The following is a 21,504-nucleotide window of genomic DNA, read 5'->3' on the forward strand; positions in this document are numbered from 1 at the left end:
CAAACAGATGAATAAGCAAGCGCGGACAACACGAAGGAGCCCAGGGGAGCTGATAGGACGATTAGCCAAGGGAGAGGCCCAGATTGAAGGGGGGCTTCCTCCTCCTCCTCCTCTGAACCACAATGTTCCTTCAGGAGGGTCTACCTCTGTCCAGCCTCTTCCCTTCCCTCCTCTCTCCCAGCTCCCTTTCATCTCCCCTCCTGCACTCCCTGTTCCATAATCAAACTCCCTGCGCTCTCCGAAGAAGAGCCTCCCGCGGCTCCGGCTTGTGGGGGCCCAGCCACAGCTGTACTTCCCAATTCGGGCAGCATTCAATCGCCTGACAGGGGATGTCATTTCCCTGCCTGTCGCGGCAGATGGGATTGGTGGAGAGGGGCTCTGCGCCCGGTTGCATTAGGCAGACGAGGACCACCGCCAAGATGCAAGAGCTGCTCGGAGCTTTGAAGAGCTGCCGTTGGAAATCCCGATGGGTTACTGTGGAAACACACCGGAGGAATCGGGAGGGGGGGTGTTAAGGGGGAGGGGTGAGTGGGAGACAGAACTCAAGGGATGCGGCTACTGTCCACAATGACCTTTGGGGGGTTCTAATGCCACAGGGCAAGGTCCAGAAATAGAAGAGTTCTTTGGGGGGGGGGACACTCTGGTCTCCTAGCTCAGCTTATACAAGGTGCAACATATTTTTATTTAATAGACTCAAACGCATGGCTCGGAAGGATGCTAATGAGTAGGAAATCACAAGGGTTTGCCTGGCCAGCGCTACGCCAAGGCAGCCGGCCTGATCCAGATAAAGAGAACAGTGCAAGCAAAGAGGCGCTGGGCTCCTACTACCTGCTAGATCAGGAACGGAGAGGATGCACACCCAAAGGCACACACTTCCCATCCACAAACCCTGGTCTAGCGCAGCTGGTCACACGCAGATTCAGCCATTTTTATGCCAGCACGAAATCACAGCACTGGACTTTTGCAAAATAAGGAACCGTTGGGATTGTTTGCAAATGGCAGCGCGCAACGCTGGAGGGGAGGGTGGGAGAAAGAGGATGGAGGGCAGGTGTAGAGCTCAAGAACCTTCCTCCAAGGTTGGCAGAAGGTAGATCAGCAAATAGATTGGTTCCTCCTCTGCACCTTGGCAGAGAGGAGAGAAGCCAGGTTGAGAGGACAAAGGCAGGTGGGAAGGTGGGCATTCTCAACTCTAAAGTTCCCAAAACGTTGCAGCTGCCCCCCCCCCCACCTGCATGTTACCCTTCTTACGAGGAGGCCTGTGTGTATTCTGTAATACTTTGGATCACACCGCAAAAACGAAGAAGGAAAAAGGATAGACGTGAAACGCTGCAATCTGAGCAATCAGCTTCCTTTCTTTCAGCAAAGGTACGTTTGAAAGAGTGAGAAATCTCGCAAGCCAACTGGGGCTGAGGGGAACTTCTTGTGGTTGCGAGAGCAGGGCGCGGGGAGCTCATTTGACAGTCTGATGAGCTCCTCCCCAGAGCTAGCAAAGCCCTTCAAAATAACAAGCCACCGTAGGCAACTGCATTATTTACATTGCAGTTTTGCGATGCCTCTGAGGAGCAGCGAGTGCACACAGCTGTCCCCGAGGAGGGAGCCCACACACAACACTTAAAAGATCCGGCTCCAGCGGCAAAAAGCCTCGTCACGGGCGCCAAATGTTCCTGAGGTGGCAGATCAAAGGGGCACTCAGTCTACTCAGCAGTGGCTGAGGATCTGGGACCAGTACACCTGAAGGGGAAACAACTTTTTTGTGGAAATACCAGGAGGCTCCTCGGGGATGAGCGGCTCTGGGGGTGCTTCGATCTGCTGCTGCACTGGCGCAGGGACTGCACGGCTGCTGGCCTTCTTCCCTTTCTTTTCGCCAGGTGTGCCACGCCGCTTGGCACTCATCTTTCACCACGGGATCCTGCAAAAAGTCATAAACACCGTGAAGAAAGGCAAGGCACACAGCCAGAAAGAATGGCTATTTGGCTAGAGTCATCCCCGTTGTTCTTTGCCCCCTCCCCTCTCTCTTTCTTTACCGCTTCCTCTGCCCTCCTTTAATGTGGCCCCCAGTGTGTCTCAGGGGCCAGGACCTGGGTTCAAGTCCCTACTCAGTCATGAAGCTCAGAGGGCAACCCTGAATATCTCTCTCTCTCAGCCTAAACCAGGCTTCCTCAACCTTGGCCCTCCAGATGTTTTTGGCCTACAACTCCCATGATCCCGAGCTAGCAGGACCAGTGGTCAGGGATGGTGGGAATTGTAATCTCAAAACATCTGGAGGGCTGAGGTTGAGGAAGCCTGCCCTAAACTATCTCACAGGTTTGCTATGGGGGTAAAATGAGGTGTGTTGTTGTTGTTTAGTCGTTTAGTCGTGTCCGACTCTTCGTGACCCCATGGACCATAGCACGCCAGGCACTCCTGTCTTCCACTGCCTCCCGCAGTTTGGTCAAACTCATGTTTGTAGCTTCGAGAACACTGTCCAACCATCTCGTCCTCTGTCCACTCCTTGGGCAGGAGAAATAAAGTGCAATAAAAAATAATATGCCCCTCCGTGAGTCCAGCAGTCAGATCAACCTGTTCCCGTTCACAAATCTTGATGAGCAGCACTGCTATTTCTCCTAATCTTCGCCTTCCCCATTATATCCCTTGTCCATCACTACAGCCTCATGTCACCTGCCCAACCAAATCACCCTAAACACATTTCCATGCCCAGCCAGTCAGTTTCCACCTACCAACTTTCAACCCACACAACATTCCCCCACCCAACATCATCAATTCTCTCCATCATTGCACTCAACTACCGGTAGTTGCCTCTCTTCCACCTCACCATAGCTGCCAAGTTTTCCCTTTTCTCGCGAGGAAGCCTATTCAGCATAATGGAAAATCCCTGAAAAAAAGGGATAACTTGGCAGCTATGCACCTCACCTGATGACCTTAAGCCCCCTGGGCATGTCTTTCATCAACCCACACATGTGAATGTGATCAGCATCCATCCCCTTGACAATCCTCCAGCCAGCACCCAACACTAATTGCCACCAATCCCCCTTTATTTTCTTGCAGTTATGTTATGCTGTTGTTATTAATTACCTGCCTTTCACTCTAATGTCCCAGGGCGAGTTACGACATCAAAACACAACATTAAAAAGCAGCTTAAAACAACTTACAATCACAAAAATAAGGTGGGTCCGCCATTTGAAGGGCAGCATACAAATTTAATAAATAAATAAAAGGGGTATCGAATGAATGAATTTATTATTTCGGTCACAGACCAGTTCCAGCTCACATCAGGGAAGTCATGAAACCCAATGTTGTTGTTGTTTAGTCGTTTAGTCGTGTCCGACTCTTCGTGACCCCATGGACCATAGCACACCAGGCACTCCTGTCCTCCACTGCCTCCCGCAGTTTGGTCAAACTCATGTTCGTAGCTTCGAGAACACTGTCCAACCATCTCGTCCTCTGTCATCCTCTTCTCCTAGTGCCCTCCATCTTTCCCAACATCAAGGTCTTTTCCAAGGATTCTTCTCTTCTCATGAGGTGGCCAAAGTATTGGAGCCTCAGCTTCACGATCTGTCCTTCCAGTGAGCAATCAGGGCTGATTTCCTTAAGAATGGATAGGTTTGATCTTCTTGCAGTCCATGGGACTCTCAAGAGTTTCCTCCAGCACCATAATTCAAAAGCATCAATTCTTCGGCGATCAGCCTTCTTGATGGTCCAGCTCTCACTTCCATACATCACTACTGGGAAAACCATAGCTTTAACTATACGGACCTTTGTAGGCAAGGTGATATCTCTGCTTTTTAAGATGCTGTCTAGGTTTGTCATTGCTTTTCTCCCAAAAAGCAGGCGTCTTTTAATTTCGTGACTGCTGTCACCATCTGCAGTGATCAAGGAGCCCAAGAAAGTAAAATCTCTCACTGCCTCCATTTCTTCCCCTTCTATTTGCCAGGAGGTGATGGGACCAGTGGCCATGATCTTGGTTTTTTTGATGTTGAGTTTCAGACCATATTTTGCGCTCTCCTCTTTCACCCTCATTAAAAGGTTCTTTAATTCCTCCTCACTTTCTGCCATCAAGGTTGTGTCATCTGCATATCTGAGGTTGTTGAGATTTCTTCCGGCAATCTTAATTCCGGCTTGGGATTCATCTAGTCCAGCCTTTTGCATGATGAATTCTGCATATAAGTTAAATAAGCAGGGAGACAATATACAACCTTGTCGTACTCCTTTTCCAATTTTGAACCAATCAGTTGTTCCATATCCAGTTCTAACTGTAGCTTCTTGTCCCACATAGATTTCTCAGGAGACAGATGAGGTGATCAGGCGCTCCCATTTCTTTAAGAACTTGCCATAGTTTGCTGTGGTCGACACAGTCAAAGGCTTTTGCATAGTCAATGAAGCAGAAGTAGACGTTTTTCTGGAACTCTCTAGCTTTCTCCATAATCCAGCGCATGTTTGCTATTTGGTCTCTGGTTCCTCTGCCCCTTCGAAATCCAGCTTGCACTTCTGGGAGTTCTCGGTCCACATACTGCCTAAGCCTGCCTTGTAGAATTTTAAGCATAACCTTGCTAGCGTGTGAAATGAGCGCAATTGTGCGGTAGTTGGAGCATTCTTTGGCACTGCCCTTCTTTGGAATTGGGATGTAGACTGATCTTCTCCAATCCTCTGGCCATTGCTGAGTTTTCCAAACTTGCTGGCATATTGGGTGTAGCACCTTAACAGCATCATCTTTTAAAATTTTAAATAGTTCAGCTGGAATATCATCACTTCCACAATAGGGATACATTTAAATTTGCAGTTCGGTATAACAGGGACAGTACAGATATAGCAGCAATTAAAATATATAAATTACTGTAGATCTTACTCACTAAAATACAACCTGAAGTTATCATTTAAAACCTTAATCATGATGATACCGCAGCTTGTTTCCTAAGTTTTATGGCAATCGTGCAGAATTTGGCCACCTTTAACATGATCTCTGGATCTTGTCCTCAGCATTTGCCAGGAGATAGATAGATATATCATCACTCTCCTCCAAGCTTGGAGCAGCAGACAATGCTTCTTGCCCTCTGTCCCCCCATTTTATCAACACAACAATCCTGGAAGGTAGACTGAGAAATGGCAGTAGCCTAGGGAGGGTTGATTCCCCTAATTTTTAATTGATTTTATCTGGTTGTGTTTTATATTGTTAAGATCTTTTTTTCTATAAAGTGACTAAGAAATGTAATAAAAATAACAATAGAGAAAGTCATGTTATAAGAATTCTACAGTCTCAAATATAGAATAAATGTTCATAAATGTACAAGGCAAACACACATACAGCGGAACCTCGGGTTACAGTGGGGAACCGTTCCGGAGGCCCTGCCACTACCCGAAAACGACACAGCCCAAAGCGTTGAGTCTGCGCACACACGCAGCACGATTTAATACTTCTGCGCATGCGTGAACGGCACGAACTCAGAAGTAACCCATTCCAGTACTTCTGGATTTGCGCCGGTCGCAAGCCGAGGGTGACATAAGCTAGAGGCAACTTCACCCAAGGCTCCACTGTACATAAGTATATAAACCACATGTCTGAAATACGGTAGTAGAAGAGAGCAATCCCGCAGCCATTTTGACCTTCCCAAATTGACCTCAACTATTTCTCTGCAAGGAGGAAGGAAATGGGGAAAGCTTTCCCATGGTTTTTGGACTGTAGGGGCTTACACCTCCCTGTAAATACAGTCTGGCAGGTATCTGTTAAGCTGAGCAAACTATCAAGATGTGTAAGAGATTCAGGAACTAAAAGTATTTACTATCTCAAAGGAATGGCCAGGCAATCAAGTAAGGCATGATCAGGTATCCTGGCAGACAGGAGAGATGCAACCCTCTCAAATTTCTGCTGAAGACTGCCTCCTTCTGTGATGTAGGTATGATGTTTTTTGGGGGTGGTCTTGGGGTACAGTATGGGCAACTTCAAAAGTCTTTATAGCAGCTTGCACACCATTGATCTCTCTTGCCTCCTTGCAACTCTATTGCAACAGAAAAATAAAGATCTGCCTTGCTTTCTATGGATCTTGCCTCCATCCATTCCTCTCTGACCGATCATGGACTTAGGGGACTCAGAGTCCCTTGGCGAGTTGGGCAGCAAAAGCCAAACCCAGTTTTTTTCCATAAGTCATAACCTGAGTCAGGATTCGAACCTGAGTCTTCCTGAGCCCAAGTGCAGCACCTTAACCACACTGGAACCCAATTGTCCCTTTCCAGCCACCGTCCCCTATTTCCCCCTTGCCCCCCCCACCAACCAGCCCCCACCCCTGCCCCATTTCCACATTGCGTCCGTCTCTCCCCCCCACCCATTCCTCCACAATACCCACCTTTCCCAGCTCCCAACTTGGCACCTGTTCCCCCCTTACAACTCCAAACGCTCTTGGTCCTTTCCCAGACTCCGCCCACCCACCAACGTTTCCCCGGGCAACGGATCAACGGGAAAGATTAGGGGAGGAGCGCGAGCTCCGCGAGGCTACCAATGGGGCGGCGAGGGAGGGGCTCGCGGCCTAAAAGGCTGCCTCAAGCAACCGTTGCAGCGAGAGAGCCAAGGGCGGGCGAGGAGGCGCGCGCTTGCCTCGTAATTTATAACCGGAGGGAGGCGGGGCTTGCTAAGCGAGGCGGGGCTGTAAGCGCAGTGAGTGACAGGAGGAGGAGGAGCGAAAAAGAGCGTTCCTGCCTTGCGCGTGTCAGCTGGGAATGGGGAGGAGCCCGGCGGATGGCCGGAGGGGCGGGGCGGTGGAACCGCGCGACGATGTCAATCACTACACAGGCTCGAGGGCACGAAAAGTAAGCGTTGTGGAGGGAAAAAGCTTGTCAATCACGTTCAGAAGCGTCACCTAATTGGATAAAGTTTGAGCCCGGGGCGGGGGCAATGTGATAAGGCCCCCTTTTTAAAAAAGCGTTGGACGATGTGAGAGACGTTTGTCCCTCATACATCGAGATACCAGCCCACTCAGAAGAATATGCCTGAGGGAACTAATTCTTCCCTCATCGTTTATTTATCCCACGTTGGGTGGGTGGCGGGAAAGGAAAGGCTTCCACAGTGTCTTGCAAGTGTCTGTGACAAAATAAAACTGCCAACTGTCAGAGTAATAGCTAATAAATAAATAAATAAATAATCCAGCAGCTACTGTCCTGTCTTAGCCACACTCCCAGCATGCATTGCGTTGGATCCTCCATAGTGTTGTATCGGCTTTTGCCAGAGCTGGAAGGCGACATGTCAACCTGAGGAAAAAGTGATTTTTACATCGTGTGTAGCGAGAAGGAAGCTGTCCTCAAATGAATATGCAGTGCTCTGGCCGCCCATAGTCCTTAATAGTGCCCTTTCCTTCCCATTGGGCAAAGCGAGGTGGCAGGACTCAGTTCAAAGGCAACAGCGCATTGTTGGTTAGCTAACTCGTATTTTGACCACGGCAAAGGCCATTCGGATCACCTGAATGAGACGCCAGGAATTTTGGCAGCAGCTCAATTGAGTGCAACCCCTGCTGCGGTTTTTTGGCATCTGATCAACATGCTCAAAATCTGAACGCTCAGGAACAGGACCCTTTCACTATGTGTGCTGCGCGGGCAAGACGGAATATGCTCAGTACCAAATGCAAAAATACTGGTACAAAGATAAGGAGGCCTGTTTTCAACCATGAGAAAATGCCCACAGGGATCAAGATGCCAGCCATTGTAACATCAAAATGGATTCAACATGAAAATGAACAGGATGGATGTGTGTGGAGGTGACTCACATTGAGTCAATGAACCACTAAGCAAATTTTAATATTCATCATTATCTCGTTTCATATTTAATACGTATGTCATTACCTAATCTAATACGCATGCGCAATAAGCGTTGCTAACTAAACTTTGATTCTTACCGTGATCTGTTCATAGCTGCCAAGTTTTCCCTTTTCTCGCAAGGAAGCCTATTCAGCATAAGGGAAAATCCCTTTAAAAAAGGGATAACTTGGCAGCTATGGATCTGTTACATATTGTTAGTTTGCATGTATGGGAACCTGTGTTACGTGTGGATGTAACAATTTATGTTCTAGTTTATGAATTGCTTCTTTGCGATTGACGTATTTGCTGACCTTCTATCCCACTAGGGACGGCTTCCATAGCTGCCAAGTTTTCCCTTTTCTCGCGAGGAAGCCTATTCAGCATAAGGGAAAATCCCTTTAAAAAAGGGATAACTTGGCAGCTATGCGCTTCTTGCTGAATCATCAGTTTCTTTAAAGCAACAGGTTACCATAATTCGCTAATATAAGCATATTCCAGGATTCATAGGGAATTACATTATTACCTTAATTGGGGCCCTTTGGGCCCCTGCTACAGTAACATCAAAATGGATTCAACATGAAAATGAACAAGATGGATGTGTGTGGAGGTGACTCACATTGAGTCAATGAACCACTAAGCAGAATATATATTTCATGCCCACAGATTTCCAATTGAGACTAATATGAAAGAATCAATAATCACAATATTGCAGGATCACGATGCATGAGCAATAATATCCCCCCTCCCTCCACATTATTGTGGCCAACCATGGGTGTACCTTTGCTTAGTGAAGGAATCCTCAACATATCCCTCCAGATATCGCTGGAGTCAAGCCTCCATTGTCCCTGAGCATTGGCCATGATGGCAGCTGAGGATGAGGGGAGTTGGAGTCCAGCAATATTTGAAGGGCGCTACATCAAACATGAAACTCACATACACAACCAAAGGATCATCTTTGAGGAAGGCTGCCAGTTGTAGATGCTGGACTCTTGGCTAGCACCATTACCGTCAAGATTGCTAACATTGTTGGCCGATATTCTACTTGAAAGTTCTCAGGGTAGCGCACAAAGCCAAGCACAAATAGCAATCTGACATTTTAACAAGACCACAATACAATAAAAGGCGTAAAGTCGATAAAAATGCTATAAAACAGCTGGGCAAGATTGCAGCAGGACTGAAAGCAGCAATTCTTCCAAGCTACAAACTCGCAGCCACTTACACTTACACTCATCTAGAGTGGCCACTTACGCACGGCCCAAAAGAGGAAATACATCACTGAAAAAAAGAGGACAGAAGAGGATACAGATTTGCAGATATGCTAATTGCTGTTTCTAGAATATGCAAATTTAGAAATAATCACTATAATTTAAATACAGATGCATCTCGCGGTAATAGGGAAGACGGTGACCAGGTGAGCTGTGCGCTTGCTTAGTCTGTCGTGAGCCGTGTTATGCAAAGTGGCATCACATAGCCTGGTCATGGATGGGAGGCAATCAACACTAATGAGCAATTAGATTTGCACTTTGTCTAAACTCTGAAGCCACACAAGGGATCCAACTTGAGGAATGGTAGCTAGAGGCGGAAGCCATGTGAATCTGAGGCCTCGTTCGCACTTCCTTTTGCGCTGCACTTTCCAGACATGGGTCTGCACTTTAAAGCTCCGTGTCTGAGCAGTTTCTTTTTTTCGCCCCAGCCGAAATTAGAGCAAATGGTAATCAGGTATTCCACCAGGAAGACGTGGGTTTTCCCAAGGAAAGTGCTGGGACGGAAAAGAAACTGCTCAGACACAGAGCTTTAAAGCGCAAACTAGTGCCTGCAAAGTGCAGCGCAAAAGGGAGTCTGGTGTGCCTGAGAGATAAGGAGACTGAGAGAGGCAGAACAGTTTGGGATTTGGACTACAGCGGAGTTGCAGGGTTCATCTGGACTTAAACCTGCTCTTTAGCACTGAAAGAGAGCATGCCCACACTTTGCCTTTCCTCAATTTAGAGCTAAAGAGCATGTTTTCCTTGGAAAAGGAATTGAGCAAGGGTGAAACGGCTCGGTGTCGTGGTTTCTAGGCACAAGACAGGCGTAAGAGTGGATGAGCCCAGAGCAAATGTCCGTTGGATTTCCCACCGATTGGAATTTGCTCCGATTCAGTGCAAAACAGCGGGTTTATCAGACCCGTGTTTTCTAGGCACAGGACAAGCAGAATTGTGTTTAGAGAAAAGGTAAAAGTGTGTATCTGAAGAATTGCGCATGCACACAAAAGCTTATAACAAGAACAAACTTAGTTGGTCTCTAAGGTGCTACTGGACAATTTTTTAAAAAAAAATTATATATATTTTGACTGCATCAGACCAACACAGCTACCTACCTGATGACAGAATGGTGATTGGCATGGAGAAAGTAGATAGAAGTTTTCCGCCCTCTCTTGTAACACTAGAACTCATAGTCATGTGATGAAGCTGAATGTTGGAAGATTCAGGACAGATGAAATAAAGTCCTTCTTCACACAGTGCATAGTCAAAATGTGGAACTTGCTCCTGCAGGAGGCAGTGATGGCCACGCCATTGCATGGTGCACTAAACACCTCACTGTTTAGAGGAAACCCCAAAACACAGGAATTAAGCCTATGCATACCACAACCTTCCCGACCTCATTTTCTCCACCTGGTTTTGTATTATGGCTGGTTACCTGTGTGAGAAAATGCTCCATATAGCCCACCCCTGAGGCCTCCCCGCCGCCACCCCCCACCTCCAGCTTTCTTGAAATTGGCACTTCTGCTCACTGATGAGACTGCATTTCCCTTCCCTTCCCCATGGTCCCCTTTGTTGCCAACTCACGTCCATCAAAGGCGCGCCACCGCCTGAGCAGCTTGTGGTGGCAACCAGAAGATAGGCACTTAATAACAGGGCTCGCTGGGAGCCTGCTGATAATCCAAGACCAGTGGCAGCTCCCGGGCCGATAAGACCTTGCAAAACATCCAGCTAATCTACCTTCCTGGCAGCGGACTGAGGATGCTATGCTACCTTGGGAGTCACGGGTGATGCTAATAATGAGACTCCAAATGGATTCTCCTTCTCCCAGGCAGAGGTGGAGGGGGGGGCGGAGGTGGAGAGCAACAGAGGAGGCCTCACACACACTTGCAAGGCTGAGCCCCTTCACCCCAAAACACCTGAAGGCAGTCTTCGTCCCCAAGGCCCCCTGGATACAATCCTTCCTCCACCACCCCTTCAACACTTGGGGATTTCTGAAGCAAGACTCACTCAAAATAAGCCTACTGTGAATGCTGCAAGAATCTTGTTTTTCTTTTTTTCCCAGTAAGTCAAAAAAGCCACGTCACCTAGGGCTTGCCGATAATCATCAGAAGGTCGGCATTTGAATCCCCGCGACGGGGTGAGCTCCCGTTGTTCGGTGCTCCTGCCAACCTACCAGTTCGAAAGCACGTCAAAGTGCAAGTAGATAAATAGGTACCGCTCCAGCGGGAAGGTAAACGGCATTTCCGTGTGCTGCTCTGGTTCGCCAGAAGCAGCTTTGTCATGCTGGCCACATGACCTGGAAGCTGTATGCCGGCTCCCTCGGCCAATAACGCGAGATGAGCGCCGCAACCCCAGAGTCGGTCACGACTGGACCTAATGGTCAGGGGACCCTTTACCTTACCTCCTGAGCTCAGCCCTGGGAGAGAACACCTCTTTGCAGGCCCAAATCATTCTTCTCAACGGTCCAAGCATTGCAATTTCTCAAGGGCCAAAATCACCATTGCTCAGGATCCCCTGGGAGCAGAAATCTTCCTCCTGTCACACAGCAGCTTTTTATTTATTTATTTTGTAAATCACTGCCCAAATATTTCTGACAAAGGCATTATCATTTTAAAGAGGGAGAGCTACAGGAGGGGGGGGGGCGACAGGGATGGAGGGAACCAGAGCAATTAGGAAGGGCAACATCTGGAAAGGAAGCAAGGGCATAAAAGGGAAGGCAAAGGTTGCATGGCCCTGGTGGCATCCTTCTATGAGAGAGGGCCCAGGGTCAGGGGGTCAGATTTCAGGGGCCAGAGCAGCGGCAAGAAAAGAAAAAAACCAGGCCCATGGAGCAGGGGGAAGACCCCTCAGCTTGGGGGGGGGCAGTTGGGATTCCTGTGCCGAGGCTGAATCTGAGCCACGGTTTCCGTGGGTCGTTTCAACAAGAAGGACAACACCAAGCAAGAAGTCTGAAGCTGTGGCTCTCAAGATGCACAGACCAAGCTTAACCCCAGCAGAATCATAGAATCATAGAGTTGGAAGGGACCATGAGGGTCATCTAGTCCAACCCCTGTAAGGCAGGAATCTTTTGCCCAACGTGGGGCTTGAACCCACAACCCTGATATTGAGAGTCTCATGCTCTACTGACTGAGCTGAAATGGACTAGTCTGAGGGCGGATCTTCACCATAGCGCATTCAATGTGTATGTAACGCACTTCCCCCACCAAAAAAAGGGAATCATGGGAACTGTAGTTTCCCTCTTGCAGAGCAAACTGCGGCTCCTGGGATTCTTTTGGGGGAAGCTGTGCGGTTTAAATGTGCATCTGGTGTGCCCTGAAAGTGGCATCACCACCGCAGAACGAAAACAATGGTGCTAAATTTTTTCAGAGACTTCAGATTCCTTGCCATCCAAAATCCCCTGCGTTACCAGAAGCCGACTCGCTCTTCCAGCGCAGGGAACGCAAGACAGTTAGTTTGGACGTGCACATAAATATATCCTTAGATGATAAAGTTGGTTTGGCCATCTTGTTGCTACCCAAACAGTCCAGCTGCCATTGAGAAATTCACGTGGCCTAGATAAATGGATGTTTTTTTTAAAAAAACGTCATTAAAGTCTTCACACGAGGGGCGTCATTAGGTAAATTGCTCGGTGATGACTTTCTAAGTACCCCATTACAAGCAGGAGGGAGAATGCCACCCTGTGCCAAAATGCCAGGGCACAGCATGCACTAAGGCCTGTTTGGCTCACCTATCTGGCTTGCCTTAGACCAGTGGGAGGTTCAGACAAGCCAGTGCCACCCAGTTACCCTTGCGGGATAACATCAGGGCCCCAACGGTGTCTTTGCTCAAATCCGTTTTGCTGGATATTGGACAGATGGCTTGAAAAACGGCGATGAGAAGGAAGCCATCCTAAACTATGCTTGCCCCAAGGCGGAATCGGCGCAGTCCCAGAGTCTCACCATCACACAAGCAAAGCATCTAATCCAGCCCATTCCAAAAAGGAACCAATTCCTGGGGTGGCTCCATTATTTTCCTTATGCCCCCCCCAAAGACAATACAGTAGTAACTCCCACCTTCTCGAACCCTGCCCTACACTTTCAAAACAACACAACACCTTCCACGCATTCTATTAAAGACCAAGGACGTTAGAGTTCAGCCAGCCCCAACTGGCTGATTCTTCCAGCTGCAAATTCATTTAAACAAATTCACGGAGGAGCGCTGTCGATGGCCACTAGCCACGACGACTCTGGCTCTGCCTCTGTGGCTTGAGGCTGCGATGTTTCTGGGGACCGGCTGCATACCCTCCAACATTTTTCTGGTGAAAATAGGGACGTCTGAAGGAAAAACTGGACATCCTGGGATCAAATCAGAAACCGGTACGGCTTCTGTAAATCTGGGGACCCTTGGAGGGTCAGCAGTTGCTGGAGGGAGAGAACGCTGTTGAGCTCAGATTCTGCTTGCGGGTTTCTCGAAAGAGGCATCTGGCTGGCCACTGTGAGAACAGGGTGCTGGACCCCCTATGGCCACGGGCCTGATCCAGCAGCCTTATTTTTACATTCTCACAAGAGGGAATGACAAACCACAGTCCATTCAACAGGTTTGCACAGGAGTGTGTCGCAATGGATTGCACCCCACGTCATTAGTGAGTGAAAGGTTTTCTTTTTTTCCCCTTTTATGAAATAAATCTTTATTTGATTTTCAAAAATATAAACATACAACAAAACCAATTCCGAATCCAAATATCGAGATTACTCCGAATCTCCTGACTCCACCCCCCCTTCCATGGGTCCTATTGAGCCTATTTTCAACTGCATATCAATACTTCTCCAATTTTTTAATCTTTCTAAATTACCCATTGATTCTGTTACATTACAAGTGTGTTTAAAATCCTCCCGATGTTTTAACCCCCTTACAATGATCTTCTATATAAATTATAACTTTTCCCATTATTTTTTTGAAGTTCTTGTCTTCTTGGTTCCTGAGCTTGCCTCTTAGTTTTGCCATTTCAGCATAGTCCATCAACTTGGTTTGCCGTTCCTCGCGTACATGAACAGTCTTTTCTGGTCCTTAGGGATCTCGGTACCTGCAATTCCTAATAAAAAAGCTTTTGGTTTTTTTTAAAACAAAGGTTATTTTAAACTTTTTTTTTATTTCATTATATACCATTTCCCATAATTTTTTTATTACTTTACAGGTCCACCACATATGATAAAAGGTACCGGTTTTCTTTTCTTTTTTTCCGGCTCAGGTGCAGAAACGTCTTGGGACAACTCTGCAGCCTGTGACATCAATAGATACAAGCGCCTTCGCACCTTTGCCTCTCCTCCAGTGGCAGTCTACCCCAGAAGAGCTGTGCTTCGTGCATCAGAAGCTAGGCTGGCAGTCGGCAGGGACAGCGTACAGGGGAGGTCCCTTTGCGCCTGGGTCGCCACATGTCCCACAGGAAGGTGCTCTGTGCCCGCTGGAATGTGCCACTGTGACATCACCCCCCTCGACCTCCCACCCCGGAAGCAGCCGTTAAACGGCTGGTTCTGCCAGCCGAGTCTTGGCATCTCAGAGCTTTCCTGGCAATCTCCAGGCGTCTCTTCTCACCTTGCTCCAGTAGGTTGCCTCTTGGTGCACGGGCAGAAGGTTGTAGGGGCAAGTGAAGGGGTGCGGTTTTCAGGCTGTCTAAAGCCCAAAGTCGAGAGAGAGAGAGAGAGAGAGGGAGAGAGAGAGAGAGAGAGAGAGAGAGAGAGAGAGAGAGAGAGAGAGAGAGAATGGGGAATTAACCACTGGTTAATTCGATTTTCCTTTATGGGTTGATAGCAGCCCACGGGGTTAAACTCGAGGCTTGGCACAGCCATACTCTTAACAATTCTGGACGGCTGGTATAAGACACACACACATCTTAAACTATACAGTGGTACCTCCGGTTTATGAACACAATTAGTTCCGGAAATCTGATCATAAACTGAAGCGTTCATAAACTGAAGCGAACTTTCCCATTAAAAGTAATGGAAAGTGGATTTATCTGTTCCAGACAGTCCGCGGAGTACTTAAACTGAAGCGTTCATAAACTGAAGCGAACTTTCCCATTGAAAGTAATGGAAAGTGGATTAATCCGTTCCAGATGGGTCCACGGAGGACTTAAACTGAAGCGTACTTAACCTGAAGCATGGGTGTAATTGGTTCCGAAAGTCTGTTCATAAACTGAAGCGTTCATAAACTGAAGCGAACTTTCCCATTGAAAGTAATGGAAAGTGAATTAATCCGTTCCAGATGGGTCCGTGGCGTTCGTAAACCGAAAATTAATAAACCGAGGTGTTCATAAACCGAGGTTCCACTGTATCGTGGCATCTGTGGAAAGTGTGCTGCTGTTGCCAGAAATTAAGCAGGCAGGTCCCTGCCCGCAAGGGGCCTATAATACGACCAATAGCCCAAAGGAACAGAGGAAGGGGAAGGGAATCCAGGCAAGCATAAACAGGACGAATCTGCGAGTATTACAGTGACACTGGCACCAGATTTAGGGTGGTTCCCCCATACAGGGCACCGAGTCGATGGGGTTCAAAATTGAGAAGATCCACAATCAAGGAGATCCATTTGGGGGCTGCCCAATTTTGGCCTCGCACAGGGTGCCAAAGTACCAAAGTCCACCCCCTGGCGACACAGGTGCGTTTTATTTATTAAAACCTTCCATCGTGCTAGATTTCAAGCCAGTCTGTATAAACAGACGCAAACAGAAAGCAGGTAAAGCCTTAGAGCTAAGTGATAATATACATTCTTAGGCGCCGTTTCAGGAAGGCATGGGAACAAAGTGGTGGTGTTAAAGGGCTTGTGGAAAAGGTGGGTTTTGAGGCAAGGATGTGAAGGGGGGAAAAGGGGACATTGCACAGGGTTCCCGGGAGCCATAACAGGGGCAGGGGGAGAAATTCGATCCACTTTGCATTAAAAAGGCAATTTTACTTCGTTTGCATTTCCCGAAATGACCCACGAACCAAAACACAAGCCGTCCTTCACAATGCGCCCTTATTGGATTTTACCGTGCATTTCTCCAGCCACATAATGCATTCAAAAATTCATATGCTAGGGCAAAGTATTCATATACAGTGGCACCTTGGTTCTCAAAATTAATCAGTTCCGGAAGTCCGTTCCAAAACCAAAGCGTTCGAAAACCAAGGTGCGCTTTCCCATAGAAAGTAATGCAAAACGGATTAATCCGTTCCAGACTTTTAAAAACAATGCCTAAAACAGCAATTTAACATGAGTTTTACTCTCTAACGAGACCATGGATCCATAAAACGAAAGCAATAATCAATGTACTGTACTATAAAATAAATAAGACAGTATTGTAGGTGATACAACTTAAAATTATTATTTTTTTCATACCTGCACTGATGATAGTCATTGTTTGGATGGGGGGATTTTATCCGTTTCCGCAGTCACACAATCAATCAATCAGTAGCTGAACTGGGTTCCACACAGTCGCTAAAACAAATTAACCGAAAAAGCCTTAAAAACAGAAACGTTCGAAAACCAAGGCGCAGCTTCTGATTGGTGCAGGCACCCCAGAAACAATAGCCAACAGCCGCATTGGACATTTAGCTTCCGAAAAACGTTCGGAACCAGAACACTTACTTCCTGGTTTTTGGCGTTTGAGAACCAAGGCATTTGGGTACCAAGGTGTTTGGGAACCAAGGCGTTTGAGAACCACTGTAAATGCACAGATGAGTGAAAAAGGCATACGAGAATGCATTCTGTTTGGGGAAATCCAGTATACTGTATTAGGGAAAAGTGCTTTGCAAAAACGGGTATCTTAGAAAAAATATTCCATGCAAAGCTTCATTATATTTGGGGAAATTGCTTTGCAACTATAGGTTCGTTAGAGGAATCCGTATAGGAAAATGGGTCTATAGGGACAATTTTTCACTAAAACATTGAAGAATCTTCACGAGGATTTTGGGAGGCTGTTGCAAGCAAGACGTGCAGGGACAGCAGGCGAGAAAGGGTGGAGGTAGGAGAAGGAGGCAGGATGGCCATGTATTTACAAAATGGTCCTCGCAGCTGGTTTCCCACATCCCTAAATCCTGCCAGGGGCTGATGATAGCCCTTTCCTGCTGCCAGCTGGACTTTCCAAACACTGAAGCCCACCCTGTGCCTCTCGCTCCACAGGTGATGGCTGCCCACGTGCCCCAAGCCCCCGGGCTGCCCCAGATGCTCAAGGCGGGCATGAAGTACTTCAGTGGCCTACAGGAAACCCTCTTCAGCAACCTGACTGCCTGCAAAGCCTTGGTGCGCTCCTTGCGGACCTGTTACGGCCCCCTGGGCCGCAACAAGCTGGTGGTCAACCACCTCGGCAAGAACTTCCACACCTCCCATGCTGCCACTATCCTCCGGGAACTGGAGCTGGAGAACCCCGTGGCCTGCCTGCTCCGCACCGCGGCTGAGACGCAGAACGTGGAGACAGGGGACGGGACCAATTTTGTCATCCTCCTGACCGGGGCGCTCTTGGAGAACGCCGAGAAGCTCCTGCACTCGGGGCTGCCAGTGGTCCACATCCGGGCCGGCTACGAGATGGCCTGCAAGGAGGTCCTGCGCTTGCTCCCCGGCCTGTCCTGCTACGTTCTGAAGAACCCACGTGACGTCGAAGAGGTGCTGTGGGTGCTGCAGGCCGCCGTGGGCAGCAAGGTCTTCGGCCACCAGAAAGTCTTGGCCAGGCTGGTGGCCAAGGCCTGCATCCTGGCGCTGCCGCCAGACCGCACGGCCTTCAACGCGGACTTCATCCGCGTCTGCAAGATCCTCGGCGGCGGGGTGGCCGACTCCAGCGTGGTGGAAGGGGTGGTCGTCTGCGCGGAGGCCGAAGGGATCGTCCGGCGCGTGGAGAGGGCCCGCATCGCGGCCTACTCCTGTTCCTTCGGCCCGTCCGGCTTCGAGGCGAAGAGCACCGCCGTCTTCAGCAGCGCGTCGGACATCAGGCGCTTCAGCAAAAGCGAAGAGAACATCATCGAGCAGCGAATCCTGGACCTCGCCAGAGCCGGCGTCACCGTGGTGGTGGCCGGGGGGAAGGTAGACGAGATGGCGCTCTTCTACGCCAACCGGTACCGGCTGATGGTCGTCCGGCTGCGCTCCCGGATGGAGCTACAGCGCCTGTGCAAGGCAGTGGGGGCCACTCTGCTGCTGACCGTGGCCCCTCCGGCGCCCGAGGAGCTGGGCCACTGCCGTCGCGTTTACATGAGTGAGATTGGCAGCACCAGTGTGGTCGTCTTCAGCCAAGACGGCATCGCTTGTCCTGTGGTCACCATCGTGCTCAGAGGGGCCACCACAGAGATGCTAGACTGTGTGGAGGAGGCTATCCACGATGGCATCAACGTCTACAAGGTATTGGGCAGCGATGCACGGCTGCTGCCTGGTGCTGGGGCCACCGAGATGGCGCTGTCAGTGCGGCTCAGCACCTTGGGGATGTACTTCCCTGGACCCGAGCAGTACGGCATCTTGGAGTTCTCCCAGGCCCTGAAGACCCTCCCGGCTACCCTGGCGGAAAACGCAGGCTTGCCGGTCAATGAGGCGATGGCCAAGATTGAGGTGCAGCACCAGCTGGGCACCCAGAACACGGGCCTCAGGCTGGCGAGCGAGGAGGCGGGCACCATTGATGCCGCCAAGGAAGGGCTGTTCGACCCGTTTTTGGTGAAGTACCGAGGCATCCTGCTTGCGACCCAGACGGCCGTCACACTGCTGGGCGTAAGCGAGGTCATGATGGCCAAGAAGAGTGGTGGGCCCAAGCCTAGAGGAGATAACCCTAACTGGGACCAAGAGCCAGACGCCTTGGATTGACGTCATGGATACTAGCCAAGGTCACCTTATCAATAAAGTACAATGGCCATGGTTAACTGGGTCTCTCTCTCTCTCTCTCTCTCTCTCTCTCTCTCTCTCTCTCTCTCTCTCTCTCATATCTCTGGGGTTGCCTGTCTGGTTAAGTGGGCAAGAGAAACATCACTGTCCTGTTTGCCAAGAATACTCATGAAAGTGTTGCATTGGAAGAGACCCCAGGGGTCATTTAGTCCAACCCCCTGCAACTGCAGGTCATCACAGCTGATTTTCTTTTCCTTTGAACAAAAACGATAAACAAATATGGATGCTGGGCGAAGGGAGCCCAAGTTCTGCTCCATATATTATGCAAATTAGCTGAGATCAGCATGTCGTTATGGGGAGTTAAGACAAGCCAGAGCACTGAAGTTCAGCCCATTAGTTACACTATCCCCTGGCTGCTACATGCCCTGCTCGGACAGAGAACGCAGGAGAAAGGTGAGGCCATAATGCTTGGTGCAGAGGAGGTAGAGGTTTTGGACTACAACTCCCATCAAGCCGTGCTGCCTAGGGCTGATGGGAGTTGTAGGCCAAAACCTCTGCTTGGGCACCAGGTTCCAGTTGGGAGGAAGTTATTCCTGATTGGCTTTTGGCATTTGCACCTCCCACCTCATCCTCACAACAAACCTGCAAGGACAGAGGAAGTGGTGGAGGGGAGGGGTTGAGCTTCGCAAATGACCACGTCAGGATTTGAACTTGGCTCTCCCTGTTCAGCCCATGACGAAAGAAAAGAAAAACACAACTTATAAGCCGCAGGTCTCTAAGCAATTTACATTAAAGAAAAAATATAGGGCCATGCATAATAGCATAGCAGGAAAAGCGGGGATAATATAATACATTAACATTTCATACAGAATACAACTTACGGGAAAACAAAAGTAGCAAACAACATTAGCATTATTCAACCACCCAGTAATTAGCAGATAAACAAAACCTCACCCTTCCCCTCACATCGAACCAACAATCTGCCCCGTTTAACCTCCCACCCCAGATTTAGGGCTGTGCGGGTGGTTTCCCTGCACTGGGCAATAAGAGTGGGCGTGGTATAGATATTATTATTATTATTATTATTAAGCAAAGGTGGCACAAAGTTATAATCATATAATAAACCTATATTTATATGAGTAGCTACTGAGAAGATCCATTAGAAAGCAGCTGCACCAAAAGGAATTATTGTAAAAATAAGAAATATTGGGGGGGGGGATTTCAGCCTTGCTCAGGACGCCGTTGTTACCAAAGTCCACCCCCACATTCAGAAGTCTGGTGTCAGGCCAGCTACTGCAAATCTGCCGTTGGTACGGCATCCTCCACATCCTCCAAATGTGGTCTGGCATTTCTCCCCCCATCTTCAGTGGGGAGCAGTAGCAAAGCAAAGCAGGGAGATGGCGGCAAAAGTTTCAGAGCATGGGGAAAATACCTGCTGCGGCCGAGAACGGGATGACAGACTGAGCCATGGGCTCTGAGTCCCGGAAGCCGCTGTGCTCAGCCTAAAGCGAGGCCATGTTGAAGGAGTCCGGGATAAGGGCAAAGTGGCCAGAACTGCATGGAAGCAACAAAGCTGACCCAACAGGTCGGCACACCCACCTGCCAAACTTTTGAACACGGGACGAGGCATGCTCACTCATGAGACTGCAGAGCATTCAGATGCTCGCTGCCACAGGAAGGATGCATCTGTGGCCAGCGAGAGAAGCACCACCAGGTCCCGGGGAATAAGCCCATTGATTTCCACCCCTCCAGCAGTGGTCCTATGCTCCTTCCCCCAGGGGAGAAGAACAGAGAGGGGAGTCCCGCTTCACCCAGCCAGGGCAGCCAGGTCCTAAGAGGAGGCCTCTGTTCTCCAGTCTCAGCCTCTTCTCTCTCCCCCCACAACCACCATGTCTCACTTCTGTTTGCCCTCCTTGTCAATCAGCCTACCTCCCACGCCTGAGGCTGGTGATGCCTGGGGACTAAGGACACCGGCGGTGGGCAGGGCTGAAGCCATCAGTGGGCATAACAGCATAAGAGCAGCCCGCTGGATCAAGCCAATGGCCCACTCTGTCCCAGGAGTGGAGGAAGGGGGGCGTTGGGGGCGGTCCGCCCTGGGTGTTGTCACTGGGGGGGTGACATTCGGCGCGCCGCCCGCCCGCGGCTCCCAAGCCTTCCCCGAGCCGTTGGGGGAAAGGGCGGAGCTGTGTCACCTTGCCGGCGGCCTTCCCCCCATCCGCCTCTGCCCTGTCCAGCATCCCATTCTCCCAGCAACGCCCCAGTGGGAAGTGCTAAAGCAGGGTCCGAGCACAAGCGCCCTCTCCCCTCCTGCGGCCTCCAGCAATTGGTATCCAGAAGCATGGCTGCCTCTGAGTGTGGAGGCAGAGGACAGCCATTGTGGCTGGCAGCCATGAACAGCCCTCTCCTCCAGGAGTTTGTCTAATACGCTTTTAAAGGTGTCCAAGTTGGTAGCCGTCCCTGCTTCCTGTGGGAGGGAGTTCCGTAGGGCCTGAGCCATGCACATTTCCCCTCTGGGTCTCTCCATGATAATAATAATAATAATAATAATAATAATAATAATAATAATAATAATAATAATTTATTACTTGTACCCTGCCTAACTGGCCAGGCCCCCCCAGCCACTCTGGGCGGCTTCCGACAGGATATTGTTGTTGTTGTTTAGTTGTTTAGTCGTGTCCGA

At 49.3% G+C, this 21,504-nt stretch overlaps 2 protein-coding genes across 3 annotated transcripts in view; one reads left to right on the forward strand and one right to left on the reverse strand.

Moving 5' to 3' along the window:
• Nucleotides 1-6,423, reverse strand: part of DNAH2 (dynein axonemal heavy chain 2) — a 149,577-nt gene extending 143,154 nt beyond the window's left edge. For both annotated transcript variants that reach the window (XM_060281903.2, XM_035134845.3), the window contains exons 1-2: nt 6,336-6,423; nt 1,764-1,909 (exon numbers count right to left, since the gene is read on the reverse strand). In XM_060281903.2, coding sequence (XP_060137886.2) covers nt 1,764-1,893 — 130 coding nt within the window. In that variant the 5' untranslated portion in view covers nt 1,894-1,909; nt 6,336-6,423. The remainder of the gene's footprint in view (nt 1-1,763; nt 1,910-6,335) is intronic.
• Nucleotides 6,424-14,248: 7,825 nt separating this feature from the next.
• Nucleotides 14,249-18,860, forward strand: LOC118095758 (T-complex protein 1 subunit theta-like). Its single transcript, XM_035136992.3, has 2 exons — nt 14,249-14,597; nt 17,148-18,860. Exons 1-2 carry the CDS (start codon nt 14,463-14,465, stop codon nt 18,804-18,806), a joined length of 1,794 nt encoding a protein of 597 aa, XP_034992883.3. The 5' UTR covers nt 14,249-14,462; the 3' UTR covers nt 18,807-18,860.
• Nucleotides 18,861-21,504: the final 2,644 nt, after the last annotated feature.

The sequence above is a fragment of the Zootoca vivipara genome, chromosome 12 (genome assembly GCF_965207765.1).
Source record: "Zootoca vivipara chromosome 12, rZooViv2.hap1.1, whole genome shotgun sequence".
Taxonomy (NCBI): Eukaryota; Metazoa; Chordata; class Lepidosauria; order Squamata; family Lacertidae; genus Zootoca; species Zootoca vivipara.